The 14915-nt window shown below is 41.0% G+C and overlaps 1 protein-coding gene across 1 annotated transcript; it reads right to left on the reverse strand.

The window, feature by feature from the left end:
• Positions 1-611: 611 nt before the first annotated feature.
• On the reverse strand, positions 612-14827 carry zmp:0000000896 (caspase recruitment domain-containing protein 10). Its single transcript, XM_044050912.1, has 24 exons — positions 14657-14827; positions 11685-11927; positions 10171-10308; positions 9263-9449; positions 8997-9135; positions 7420-7611; positions 7100-7219; positions 6724-6849; positions 6439-6618; positions 6247-6351; positions 5344-5380; positions 5236-5267; positions 5062-5150; positions 4919-4965; positions 4580-4700; positions 3951-4128; positions 3739-3862; positions 3233-3473; positions 2542-2611; positions 2342-2444; positions 2083-2241; positions 1851-1963; positions 1544-1659; positions 612-1355 (listed from the first exon to the last, which is right to left on the reverse strand). The coding sequence occupies exons 1-24, from the start codon at positions 14709-14711 to the stop codon at positions 1151-1153; spliced, it is 3120 nt and encodes a 1039-aa protein (XP_043906847.1). The 5' UTR covers positions 14712-14827; the 3' UTR covers positions 612-1150.
• Between the last annotated feature and the right edge of the window lie 88 nt (positions 14828-14915).

Raw genomic sequence — 14915 nt, forward strand, 5'->3', positions numbered from 1 at the left:
TGCTGCTATTGTTATATAGTTCAGTAATTATTAATTTTTCCCACTTTCTGTTTCATTTGCTACTTTTCTTAAATGCTAAAACAAATCATTATTTTCACCAGTAAATGAATATATTTGCATGAGTATAAGTGGCATCAGAGTAAACAAGTAGCTTTTCCTGGCTGATATATTACAGCTTAGACTAAATACTAAATGCAATATAGTCCTTGAATAACATTGTAACTCATCACAATTCATTTTAATGTAATATTGTATAGCTAATTGTTACCAACATGTAATGTTTTTAATGTTTTGTGTTTTAAACAATTGAGTCAATCTTCCAGTGAACGCCAACAGTCTTACTTCCATGTATTTTGTGTAACAAATTAAAAATAATTTGTTTTTGTTTGTGGTAATTTTCACCTTTATGACATTTGAGCTTTAGATTGAAAACAAACAAGCATAAATCAAGAGAACTTGCTTTTGTGTACATTCCTTATTTTATTTTTTTTAGGAAAATAATAAAAAAATCATTTGGTCATAGTGAACTTAAGCCTTTCTTGTACAATGTAGGGTAAAAGATAAGAAATGCAACACTAGCTGACCTTCAGTCATACAAAAATGCCACGAAACATCAACAATTTTTTTAATATTATGAAAAATGTGTTCATGTTTCAACAGTTTCAGCAGCCTGATATAAATGTAATAGTATCTATATTATTGTTTAATGTCTTAGATACTGTCCTGTCAAATATATCTTCTCCAGTGACACAATACCTTAATAAAAGGCACCTAGTATGAATCTTTAAGTATGAATTTTGAAAGTGCATGTCGACTATATGTAAGTACTTCATATGTACTAAGCACAGACTGTGTATAAAGATATTAAACTGCCTAGATGTGAAAAACACTGATTAAAATCAACTCACTACAGAAAGCTGTTTATATTTTATGCTGTTCACCATTTGACCATTGTAGCCAGTCCAGCTTGGCTACATAAATGAAAATTCTGCATAATCTTTCAGATCCTGTGTCAGTCCATAGCTGATCTCACTTAAAAATATGTTAATCTACAGAAGTTAATCCTCTGCAGATACTTGACTGATTATTTATTCAAAGCCCAAATCATCTAGTTTGCACTTTGAATGCACAGTTTTTATTCCCCACTCCTCTATTGCAACCTATCCAGTTCAACCCATGCTACTGCCCTCTGCTGACTATAGATGGCACTGCGTATGGCTGCCAGCAGTTCATCAGTACAGCTCCAGGTGTTGGGCTCCAGTGTGTAGTAGAGAAGGGGCAGAGTCTCCAGCTGCAACTCCTCGGCCTGGCACACTTCCATGACGTTGTCGTCCCCACACCGAGGAAAAAACTTCCTATTACACATATTGTGGAAAAGAAGTATTCATTTCACACACAGTGTAAATGTGAAGTGTATGATGAACCTGGACAAACTTGAAGAAATATCATTATACAAATATGAAGCTATGATCTGCTGTGTACTTCTATTCTTTGTATAGTTTAGAATGTATTCTACTTGTTTGACCACCAAATGAGCACGTACCTCAGCTTCTTGTGTTTTTTGTTCTTAGGACGGATATGAATGACAATAGGGTAAATCCCCTGTCTTATTAAGCCCTCAACACAGGTTAGTCCTAGCTCCAGCAGACAGTGCTTGTCCTAAGAAAGAGACAAATCTAATTATCTTTTGGATAATGTATAGTAAATAACATTTATTTGTGGAGATGAATGCAATAACTGATCAAAACAGGGTGGGATTAAGTCATAAAAAAAGTGTAACTAATTGTTTATCAAGAAATTCAATGAGCGTTTACAGGAAAAAACATGACACAGATGTGATTATTCATTACCTGGCTGATGACATCCTGAATTGACTTCAGCCGAATGCCCAGACTTTGCTCTGGACTGCAGGATTCCAATAAGAACACGCTCTTGTCCCGTCTCTCTGAAGCCTGAACAGGCTCTGCAGGACACACAGGAAGGAGCAGAATGTAGCGCATCATGTGATGGTCAACTGAATCATGAACTGTGAGGTTCCCAGTGTTTTTTGAGCTTTGTGTGTGTAAATAAGTGTGTGCATACCTGGTGCACAGGTGTTGAAGCTCAAGCCAGACTCTGCAGGCTGCAGTAGCCTCTCTATGAGACCACGGGAGAGAAGCGAGGGGGAGAAGATGACTGGCCGCTTAGGCTGAACCTGCACTGGCTGCACTAAGCTGTACGGGATCAGGTGCTCCTCATGACCTGAGAGGGAAGGTACACATGTGCACACATTGTTTGTTCGAAATAAAAGGGTTCAACTTAGATTTGGTGTTGTATTTCAGGAGAACTAGCTGAATCTTACGTTTACTGAGTGTATAGAAGACTTGCTGAGTGGAGCCAATCCCTCGGCAGTTGGGGTCCACTGCTTTGACCAACCGCACACGCCCCGGTGCTTTTCTCAAGAACTAAAGCACATGCAGGGAAAACTGCATTTACCAGCTCTGTCCAAACACGGAACACTTGGGCATGATGCTGATGAAATGTCAATATGAGTATACTTACCACCTTCTTTTTGAAATCATTTTGCTCCAGCGCCATTTTTCTTAGCCTTACAAGTAGCAGCTGCTGTGCCCTAAAATGGAAAATAGTGTAATCCAGGTTATTTAAACTCCTAATTCTGTACAGCTGTAGGACATTTGGGGAAAGGAGGGACATTTTGGCTGGTCCTCATGTTCTGTCACCCCTTAAAGTGGCTTTTTCAGGGTTCAGACTGGCTTTTAGGATTAGAGTTAGGTTAAGGTTAGGCACTTAATTATGCTGGTCAAGGTTAGGGTAAGGGGATAGGGAATGCATTAAGTATGTGAATGACAGGAAGAGAGACAAAAAAAAAAGAGCTGGGGGGAGCTTAGTGAATCAAAGTGCTGCTAAACTTGCTGCAAAATAAAATAATGGGACAATGTGTTATACATAAAATCATGTATGGGGCATGAAAAGCATGACAACTTTTAGTTTACAGTGAAACTGCAGTGGGTCAGAGGAGTTGAGGAGGGAGCCTTTAATCTGTCCTGAGGATTGCACATTGCAAACACATGCGTCTTCAAACTACCTCTGAATGTTTGTTTTTTTTCTAAACAGGATCTGAGGACACATGCACACACTGGGAGTGTGCAAACCTGTACTTATCACCATCCACATGGCAGCGCAGACTCAGGATGGACATTAATACCAGGTCTGAATGGGGTTGTTGACATACCTGTTATAGTTGGGCATGTTTCCTGCCTGCAGGGGCTTGGCTGTGTGCGGGTCCACAAGTGAACAGCGCCAATGGTATTTCCCATTGTACCTCGTGTCTGTAACATGGATAATGTCATCGCAGGACACACTCAGAGACGGCGGGTCACCGCGTGGCTCCATGTTAAGATTGACACGCACATAGAAAGAGTCAGCGCCCATGCACGGAGGTGACACAAGCTCACTGCACAGCTTGGAGTACGCTGATGTCAGAAGGCAGAAAAGGAGACAGTTACTATGTGTGTCAAAAATCGACCTGTGGGTCCAACAGATACCTGTTGTTGTAATGCACATGTGCAAATGGTAAACTTGCATAATATGTTTGTAAAAAGATGTTTCATTAAATGTTGTTTATAGGTTATTATGCTATTATTTTACTGGTCCAGCCCACTTGAGATCAAATTGTGCGGTCTGTGGCCCCTGAGCATAAATGAGTTTGACACCCCTGGTCCAAGAGAGAGGACTCACCCTCTGGGTTGCTCCTGTGTTTGAGCGTTTGCGGCTCTGTCCACCATTGCAGAGAGAAGTGAGCTACCTCTGCAGTACACTGGCTCAGCAGGACACTGCCCCCACCAAACAGAACCCGCTCCAGCTGGTCAACCGTGAAAGACAACTCAGCATTATACCACAATACGTTCACCTGCTGCATGTCTTGGCTTATTCGTGACAAAGGTACACACCTCCAGTAGCTCACTGCCCTCTTTCAGTCCACACTGTTCAGCCAGAGAACCAGATTTCACATGGCTCACAAAGATTCCTGTACGGTTTCCTCCAACTATCGTGATATCGTCAGCTAGACTGACTCTTCCATGCTTGGGTGAGGTGGGGGGACTTGCGGATGGGGACCGGGGAAGTATTCTGTAAGATAACAAGATAGTAATGAGACACATAAATTAAATCTACCAGTTTATCTATCAGTTTAGAACTGAAAGTCATTGAGCTCCATCATTTTTCAAAAAAAAAAAAAAGGGACATTTTGACATTCCAAACAAACAGATCACTCCTCTGTTCACCGCTTCCTTTCCCAAATGAGTCATGGATCTACTGTGACCTTTACATACCAGAAAGGATGCTATAAATCCTCCTTTGTATCATAATATTCCACTTGCAAATGCAAAATAAAGCAAAGCCCTTGCCTTAAAAACACATTAAAAGCTCCATCTAAGGTTACAACAACCAAACATCGAATATCTTAAGGCTGTTATACACATATACAAACATACTTATGGGTAGTATAGACAAGTTTGACCAAGAAAACTTTACATTATGTAACATTATGTATTAAACAGAGTGGTGTCAGTGGCTGCACCTGAGAGAGCTTGGACTGGGCTGGTGTGAAGAGACTGAGGGCAGGTTGACCAGGTCAGGGGGGAAAAGATGAGAGTGTAGGGAGTTCCAGGAGTCCCACAATGACGGCTCAGTCTGCACACCTACAAACACCACAGAGCCTCATAAATTACAGCAAATATGGTACATAAAAACAAAAGGAATTTTGAAACATTTGAAAAAGAAAGGAAAATCATCAAATTTGTTCAATTCCCAAACTACCGCAAGAATACTAATTCACTTAAATATGTGCAAAGAATCAATGATCATGATTTCCTACTAGCAGAGAAGAGAAGACAAAGTGTGTGAAAAACAAACGTACCTGTCACATTATCGTTCTCATCGCTGCCCCAGGAGTCCAAGTCAAACCTTGGCAGAGCAGAAACAAAATATATTAATCAAATGAAATGAAAAAGTGGGTGAAGACGTTGGTCACAAGAGGCTGCGTGGGGCTAAAACACTCACTCTGTGTTGACCCGTCGATTGATGGAGTTCATACAAGGAGGGAAGGGAAATGTGGAGAGTCGATTTATTTCTTTTTCATTGTCTTCCGTCTGAGGGAAGGAGCAGTAAATGAAGACTGATTATGACCCTTTCTTTCTTTCTTTCTTTCTCAATGAACAGAACTATATTACTCACTGATGGCAGGAGATTCTCCTCTGAATTAGAATCTGTAGGGTGGCAAAAAGAATAGAATTAACTTTCCAGTGCAAAATCATCTTGTATCTGTCAGTGGACATAACTTACCCTCGGAGTTTTCATGGTTTTGTCCTCTAGATGGCACCTGTGGCACAAAAAAGATCGGCGTTAATACAGTATGACTTAACAGGTGGTGAAAAGTAGGTCGTGTGCAGGTACTAACTCGGTGAGAGTTGCATAGCAATGTATTACAACATCTTATAATCTCCAAAACCGTAGTGAAACCCGACTCCAGCTGAGGAGAACGTCTTTGCAGTCCTAAAGCAACATTCCATAGCATAATAACAACAGAAAACAGCTGTGTCCCATGAAAATGATCCCTTACGGTAAACAAAGACGTAAATATACTACATAAACAGCAGCTACTCCTATGATTAACAGTAGCTCCTTATTCCTACACTGAGAAACCTTGTTTTTGACTTAAAGCTGCAATACATTAGTGAATTTTGGTCTCTGTGGACAGAGATGATGTAATATTATCTGCTTCTTAATACATAAAACAACATGGGATCGTGTGGAGCTGATAGGCTTTATCAGCACTGACAGAACTCATTTGACATTGGTTTGAATCTAACTGACATTGCTTAATTTGTTTGTTAATTTTTTTATTTGTCATATTTAAAAGTTACCGCCTCAGGAACATTAAAAGGATCCTACGGGGACCCATCTCACCCTGGACACACATTGTTTGAGCGTCTGCTGTTTACGCAGATTGTTTACATCTCTATTAATCACTTAATACTTCTTTCATCCATTTATCCAGCGCATCCCCATGTGCACCTGTCTTTCTCAGCTGGTTCAGGATTTTGTCGTCTTTTTAATATATTTATCCTTTATTTTCTTACTCTCTATATTTTGTAAATGTTTACACAGGAAAACCTGCACTTTCTTTGCATTTTGTTGTTGTTCTTGTTACTTGTGGTAACCATGGAGATGAAAGCCAGCCCTGACCTTTCTCAACAGTTGGCGGGTGCTATTGACTTTGGGGCTCAGGTCCAGGTCAAGCGAACAGCAGGGGCCATAGCACTGGTCCTCACTGCACAGAGACAGGTGCGACTGGGAAGCAGACACAAAGATGTAAGACATTTCTTGGAGAAAGATAGTTCTGCGTTCCTAAATTGCCACACTTGAATGTCAGCTCACACAGTGCAGACAATGGTTGTTCTGCTCCCTTTGCTCCTGATTCCTCTCCCTCTCTCTCTCCAGCTCTCTCTGCTGCTGCTCCAGGTAGGCCTGCAGCTCTGCAATGCGTTTACGGAGACGGTTCTTATCCAGCAGACAGTCTGTGTACTCCAGCTGCAGACTGTCTCGACTACGCAAAGCCTAGGCGATAGAAAGACAGAGCAAGGAATTTAGCAAAAAACTATTAATGCTAACTACACATGTGAGTCCTGGTTCGAGTCTGACCCTGCTTTCACACTGACCGACCTGGTCTCTCTCCTTTTCCAGTTCCATGATCTGGTTGAAATAGGACATGCTCCTCTTCTGCTCCGTCTCCCAGTCCAGGTGGAGAGTCCTTAACTTCAGCTGCATCTGCTTGCTCTGCGACTCCAGCTACAAACATAATTCATCGTCAATGTCGTCAGAGCTTAAGGAAACATTCACTCATCCATCTGCTACTGCTTTATCCTCCACATGAGGGGCAGAGGAGGCGCTTCTCTGGGCCAGAGAGTTTTGTTGATGCCAGAGGTCGAAGGAGAATCACCAGGTTCACAAACAGCAGCACTTTATTACTTTAGCACTTTATTAGGTACACATAATACCTGAAGATGTGGCTGTATAATGTTTAGGTTTGTTTATGCACCTTGTCCCTGTGCTCCTCAGAGCTCTGGAGCTCTCCCTGCAGTCCGGCGATGATGTCACAGAGCTCCTGTCTCTGCTCTGAAGCCTCCCTGCGGTCCTGCTGCAGGATATCCATCAAAGCCTATAATAGACCGTAAAAAACAAAAAAAAACAAGGAGAGACTACTGCATCTGATTTGACCCACAAAGAGACAAATATGCTCTAGGGCAGGGGTCTCAAACTCAAATGAAAGAAATCAATTACGAGCCACATATGGTCCGTGTGCTGCAAGTTTGGGGCCTCTGCTCTAAGGTGATACAAATTGAAGAATTAAAAACATACAATGACTCCAGGGGCAGGAACTGATTCCTTCATCTCGGGCTCGGGCTGGTGCAGTGGCTTCTCTGGTAAAGCCGATGGAGAGCCATTCACTTCATGAGAGAACAAACTGTTTCTTTTGACTGGCGTAGTGTTCTCGAGAACATCAACAGTTTGTTTCTCTGCCTCCATCATCCTGGACTTTAGCTCCTCCACCTGGATGAGAGTAAAGCAGCCACAAAGACATCACAGTGGGACACTAACATGGTATCAAATGTCTTCCTGTTCTTCTTTTATTCCAGAGAAAACAAAATATGATGTATTATGCTTGATCATTACATACACATGTTTACTTTACTAATATACAAGACCAACTTATAATCAAACCAAATTCCAAATGTCAAAGATCACAAAATCTGACAGATACTGTATAACTTTTATGCATTTCAAAGGTCAAACAAAACTCAAGATGTTGCCTTCAACCTGAAATAAAACCAATCTGCCATTCCATCTGGAAAGCACCTGATTTGGAATGGCTGATGATGCAGCAAATTCATATTTGGGGGAAATAACAGCTGCGAGTGACTGACTACAGAGTTCAAACCTGAGTAACATAGAGGCAGGTAACACCTGGACAGACCCAGGAATATAAGAATGCCAAAATAGGTCATATTAAATACTGGCTTTTGCTGTATTTCCTGGCTGTATCTCAAATATGGATGGTGAATAAAACCTTAGTAAAACAACAAAGCCAATGGGGGCTTTATTAGCAAGGGAAGTCATAGATAATGCAGCTGGTTATGAACATCACCATCGAAAATGAACCACAAATATTTCTAGGTTTTCACAACAAAGCAGTTCATACCTCAGTGGTATGGTGGACATGTTGTTACAGCACACACACAAGTAAATCGGAGGCTGATATCATCGCCACAGTTGCTATGAACTGCTTGTTTGAGTTATGGGGTTGCAGATGCATGTGTGCTAACAGTTTCACTTCACCTGCTTTGACCAGTGTTCCTTTATTCATACTGTCAGTCTGTGATGAACACATCTCTGCCTGTCTGTGTGTGCACATGAAATGAGTTATGCAGCAAACTGCATCTCTGGCTGATTTCTATTCCTATTACGTACCTGGTGCCAGCAATTTTACACATCCACACATTTTACACATTTCTGTAGAGTATGCGCAGCAGCTTTTAGACTTGACATGTGTGGGAAGAAAGTTCACGACTCACTTCCCTCTCAACACTTAGTGGTCTCTGACTGCTTCGGAGAAATATTGCACAACACCTGCTCAAATCATTATACACACATAGAGATGATCTAATTCACCCACTTCAAATGCACAATTTCCGTTTCTATGTGTCCCTTCATCCAAACAGTAGTTTTAAATTTGATTGCATCATTTGTCTCTGATAGATCACAACGACTCATCGCCGTTTGCCTGCTGCAGAAACTCTTCTCAAAAAGACAGGACAACAACAAAAAAATCCCATGATAATGATCCCAAGATGCTCATATGTCTTCTGTTATTGTTCTGAAACATCCAGCAGAATAAATGACATATGGTGCATCTATGTTGCTCTAAACCAACCTACCTGCCTCAGCAGTTCTCTCTCCCGGGTGGAGGCCTTGCCTTGCTCCTCTAAGGACCTGGAATATTTCACAGCCTGCTCCAGGTGTCTGTCCTTCAGCTTTCCCAGCTCACGACTGGCCGACTCCCAGTCCTGACGCAGCCTTGAAATGGTAAATAATCCAATGACCACATTTCTCATGGAAGGTTGTTTTTTTTTTTGTGCAACACATACATATTTGTTCAAAAACTGCAAAACTGACTGCAAAAAAAGCAGGATTTTGCACAAACCTCTCAAGCTGCAGTCTATCATGACGTAACTCCTGAGCTTTACGTTCAGCGCGGCTGCGCTCCTCCTCTGCCATCCGGCATCGCTGAGACATGCGCCGCTCACACATGCGGCTGCTCCGCAGCTGCTCCCTCAGTTTGCGTACCTCCAGAAGCAGAAACTGGGTCAAACCCTCTGGACCTTCTTCATCTGTGAAGGGAGACAGGAGATGGTAAAATAACAAACTTTAATGTTGACTATATGTCTCAATTGCATGCACTTGTCACTTTGGGTCCATTGGAAAACTGTGTGTAACGTCTGTTTTCTCACATGCAGGCGCCACAAGCAAACAGACACGACGCACGACACTCACTTACTAATTTCCCCTTGAGCATAATAATAACTTTCTCAAGATGAGTGTGCTCATTTTTAAAGACATCACTGATCCAGTCAGGTACTTCTTCAGTGCCTGTATCTCCGGTCTGTTTGTCCAGTATGTAATGTTTAAATATAAAAGTGAACATTCTCTATTCATGTGTGCTTGTGTGTACTATGAGCCAGTAAAGAACCATTCATAAGATTCCACTGCAGGCATGAGCGATATTGTAGGATTTTTTCAATAGGAAGATCATACTATATATATATATATATATATATACATATATATATATATACATATATATATACATATATATATATACATATATATGTATATATATACACATATATATATATATATATATATATATATATATATACATATATGTATATATATGTATATATATATCTCATCATCATCATCATCATAGCATATATTGTGTCTGGCATATCATTTTCTTTTTGGCTAAACCTGTAGGCAGCCTTAGAAATGCATATTTGAATGTCTAGGGTTGTCATCATGTCTTTGCTGTCCTCCCAACTCTCTTCTTACCCAGGATGAGGGAGCATCGATGTGTGGGCTGCTCTCCGGTCAGCTGTGTGTACTGCTCTGGGTGGTAAAACTCCAGTGATTCCATGAAGGCCTGAAGACCTCGCTGGCCCTGACCACGAAGAATGTCCAGCAGACGGCCTGTTCAACAAAAACAAAGTAAAAACGCACTCAGATAAATAGTAATGATGCTCCCTGAGTGACGCGGGGTTAAGTGTCTTGCTCAAGGACACATTGGCATATAGATTAGTGGTGCCAGGAATCACTCCCACAACCTTCGAGTTGAAAGACGACTCCCTCTACCACTGAGCTACCATTGCCCCTGCTTAAAACAACCCCAATCATATATTAAGTTCATACAGAAAACAGTAAGAACTGTAAAAACTATGTCAGAGAGAACAAAGGAAAAGTGTTCGGTGTCTGTTTTGACTCTGGGAAGCCTGAACCTCCGTCCAGAGGGAGACTACCGTCAAACGAGGCAATAACCTGACATACGCTCATATCTGTATCTTGTTACTGTAAACTACCACAAGTCAAAGAGTGGAACCACAAAAAGGCTTCCTCTTTTTGTGTCTCTGTGTCATTTGATGCTGTATTTATTTATGTCGCTATTTGAGGAATGAACCTGATATAAATGGCCGTCTGTGAGCAGAGTCATTGGCAACGAGACAATTACAATATGAACCGAACCAGGTGTTTTTCTTTACGCTGCCTTTACTCGCAACATCTCTCCTTCATCTGACTCTTCTCTCTCCCTCCGCCTTTACACTCCCCTTTACTTAGCAATGTCTTTCATCTTGCCCTCTCCTCGGTTCCTGGCTGCATCATTTATCTTTTCCACATGTATCTCTCTGACAACATTCACGCATGATTTTTCCCGTGTGAGGGTTTTCACAAAAGCAGCACACAGAGCATATTGTAAGATTACACAGTAGTTTTCAGTCAGTAAAAAAAAAATCACACGTCACTTCTCGGCTCAAAAAGGACAAAATGACAGAAAACAAACCTGTAGAGTAGAAGAGAAAAGAGAAATCACATTCACTTGATAAAGTCTGACTATTTAAAGCTGCAGAGTGCAACTGTTGGTGATTTATCTTGGTCTTTGTGAACAGACACAATGTAGCATTATTTGTACACTGTGTCCTTTGTCAAGCAATACTATCAGACCTGACTGAAGGAGTGTCTGTGTGTATACAGTCGGTACAGAAAGTGTTTTTCCCATCAAACAAAACTGGTTTTGTGAGCAGTTAAATTAAATTCTGATACCTTGTGGACACTTCTTTGTGTTTTCAGTCCTACTCAAACCTGTTTGCAGTAGCAACGTTGTTTTATCTGACCATGGTTTGAATGTAACAGACATTTCTCCATCTAACTTTATTTATTTACTTACTTGTAAGCTTTATGAATGAATGTTGATTGTTTGAGTTAATGGTGCTCAAGGAGAGTCATCGGGAATCTAAAAATATGTGTATTATGTCTGTGTCCTGCAAATATAAGCCAATTCTTCATCCTCTCACCAGCCTTGCTGATGCGCAGCGGGTACTGTGTGGAGTTGAGCACCTCGTCTTCATCCTGTTCGTCGATGACCTTGCACTGCCGCAGGTATGGTGTGAGTTTGGCCGGGTGTAGGATGCGCGTGAGCTTGTGTCGCACTCCTTCCACACGATCCCACAGCTCCTCGCAGCGCTCCTCTGTCCAGACGGCCGAAGACCGCGCATCCTCTGGAGCCAGGTCGCCATCATCCACCCAATCTGTGACTCCTGCAAGAATAAAAATGATGAGATGTCATGGAGAAGGTTTGGGGAGCATACGACAGAGTAGTGGCTAGCACAGCAAGAAGAATTTGCCAGTTCAAATCCTGGTTTGACACCAACTGTGTAGAGTTTGTATGTTCTCGCAGTGTGGGGTTCCCTCTCACATGTCCAAATACATGCATAGGGAGTGAATGTGAGCCCTGTGATGGACTGGCGACTTGTCCAGAGTGTACCCCACCTATGGCCCATGTCAGCTGGGATTGTTTAGAGCGCCCTGTGACCCTAATGTTGGAGGATAGAGCGGTAGAAAATGGATGGATGGATGGTGTTTGTTACTGTAGGTCATATTTCATTCACATTTAAACACAATAAAACCAGATTTAACCAGAAGCCCCGTGACCCTCATGTGGAGGATGAAGTGGTACATGATGAATGAATTAATGAAAAGCAGATTTAATTGTATCAGGGTCGTAAATATTTTCTCTCATGGATGCCTTTCATTTCAATTTACTTAAGTCTGACTACACTTATCTGTGTCTGTCAACTGTCAGCCACCATAAAATGGAATATTTTAGCACAGCAACATCTATGGCTTTGTAAATAACTACAGTCCATCCACATTTTAACACCAGACACATTAGTAACCAGAACTAAACATAAGCAACTTCTATTAACTACTTGCCCAAAGGAAATGATGAATTGAAATTCAAATGACAGATGAGAATTTAAAGGTGTCAATAAAAATAAAATGGTTTAAGTCATTAAAAGGTTTAAGGAATATTTACATTAAAAAATAGGATTGGGTTTAAAAATAAGTAGAATAAAAATAGACTGATGTCATGTAACCAGTGGGGTCACACACTGTGTAAATGTGTGGAGTAAAAGAAGCCAAGGCCAGACCACAACCGAAAACAATTTCAAAAACAAATTGAATCATAAAAATAAGTCAACACTTGACATGAAAATATATAAATAAGCAAGCTACAACATAAAACACAAGGGATGGACAAAAAAGGTCATGTACCTCTTCCCAGCCACATTACAGGAGAAAAGGAAGAGAAACTCGGCTTTAAATACAGGAGTGGCCACAAAAAACAGGAAAACACACAAGAAGTTCTACCTGTCGGTCAGGTGAAACAATGGACAGCAAAAATAAAGTTTGTGCACTCAAACATATTAGCACAAATTACAGAATAAAGTAATACAATACGGCAAACAAACACCAACAAAGTGAATAAGTGTTTGTATGAATGAACAGGAACATGGACTAACACCTAAGCGTGAGTTCATATGAAGGCAGCAGTGGTTTTAGACCTCAATTGTTGTGGAGCAAAGGTCTGGTGTTATGAGGGTCATAAACAAGTGGGTTGGTGCCTCACAGCAATGGAATGAAAATACTGCCATGACTCATGTGGGGCACCTAAAAACACAGCAGAGGACCACAGACAAAGGCTTTCTCAGCCCCACTCACTCACACCAGAGGAGACACAGGGAAAGTGAACCACTGGCACTTATAGCAAATCCAGATACCAAGCACACAACTGATGGCGCCACAGTGGACGATGCATGAGACGGAAAAGTTTGACCCGATATCACAATGCAATGAGAAAATACCTGAGCACATAAACAACATCAATTCTCTGCAGCTGTGTGCTGATCTCACAATTTTAATGGTCTAACAATCGTCTCACTCACTCACATGATTTATTGAAATTTTTTACACTATATATATATACACACACACATATATATAGCTCTTTTTTTTAGTATTTACTACCAGTGTTTGTTTTGTTGTATTTACAGAGATCTCACATCTCTGTGTGCTGCTGCTCTGTGCAGCTGATCGAAGACGTCTCAGCCAACAGGCAGGTTCAGGCAGGTCCGGATGCTCTGGAATCTCTGTCATTATTGAGACATCGCACTGATGTGATTGCCACTTAACTCCCCCTTACATTTACAATAGAAGACACATGTAAATTGGAATACCGTCTTATCATGGATCATTTAAAATGTGTGTTTGAAACAAAACGTAAAGTGCTCATCTACACCACAACACCCACTTTCCATTGAGAGGCTATAATTACTGCATGTGGTGTTAAGCTTTAGACACATTTAGATTTAGTGCAACAAGATAACCTTTCTGATGTGATCATCACAGGATTAGATATACAGACAAAACTGGTTTGAAAATACAGCATAATTTATAGTAATTTCTCACAGATATACAACGTGTGGTGTGTATCACATCTTTATCTCTGAGGCTGTGTTAAAATAGAGACACTTTGTATTTGGGATGACTGAACATATACAGTTTGTACCAGTTGTTTTGAGAATATACATGTAATTTATAATATTATTATGTTTCATCATATTACATACCTACACTTATGTCTGAGGACAAATGTATTCAGTGTGTATAATATGTGTGGCTGGTTTGTCAAGTCATACCTTAGACTCATAAGTTAATGCACAATATTGTATACTCAGTGTGCCTACAGTAGTACCTTTAAAGATGTACACGTGTGTAATTTATACAGTATTTAATACTTACATTTCATTTTAACTTACTGCTGAACTAAATTATGTTGCTTCTTTGGAAGAAATCTCTACTATTACTAGTACAAGTGAACAGAGTAAACTTCACTTTGATAACATACAGCGAATCCGGGGCACGACGATATATGACAGACGTTTGTATAATGAAGGATTGATAAAAGAGAAAATTGTCGTCTTACCACTCATGTCTCCAGCGTGGGTTAGTGCTGTGGAATCAGGTCTTCCTCGTCTCATTAAGCTCCACGGACCTGAGTGAAACTGAATGCGGCAGTGTGTGTGTGTGTGCGTGTGTGTATGGGCTCCACTTGACTTGGGGGGGAAAAAAACCGCAGCGCACAGGTCCTTTTTTTTTGCGCATCTGAGCTCACGCCACCTTCCGCCATCAACAACCAACCGACACACACACACACAACCCAGTCCTTGACCACTAGATGGCGC

The sequence above is a fragment of the Solea senegalensis genome, linkage group LG19, assembly GCF_019176455.1.
Source record: "Solea senegalensis isolate Sse05_10M linkage group LG19, IFAPA_SoseM_1, whole genome shotgun sequence".
NCBI classification, from domain to species: Eukaryota; Metazoa; Chordata; class Actinopteri; order Pleuronectiformes; family Soleidae; genus Solea; species Solea senegalensis.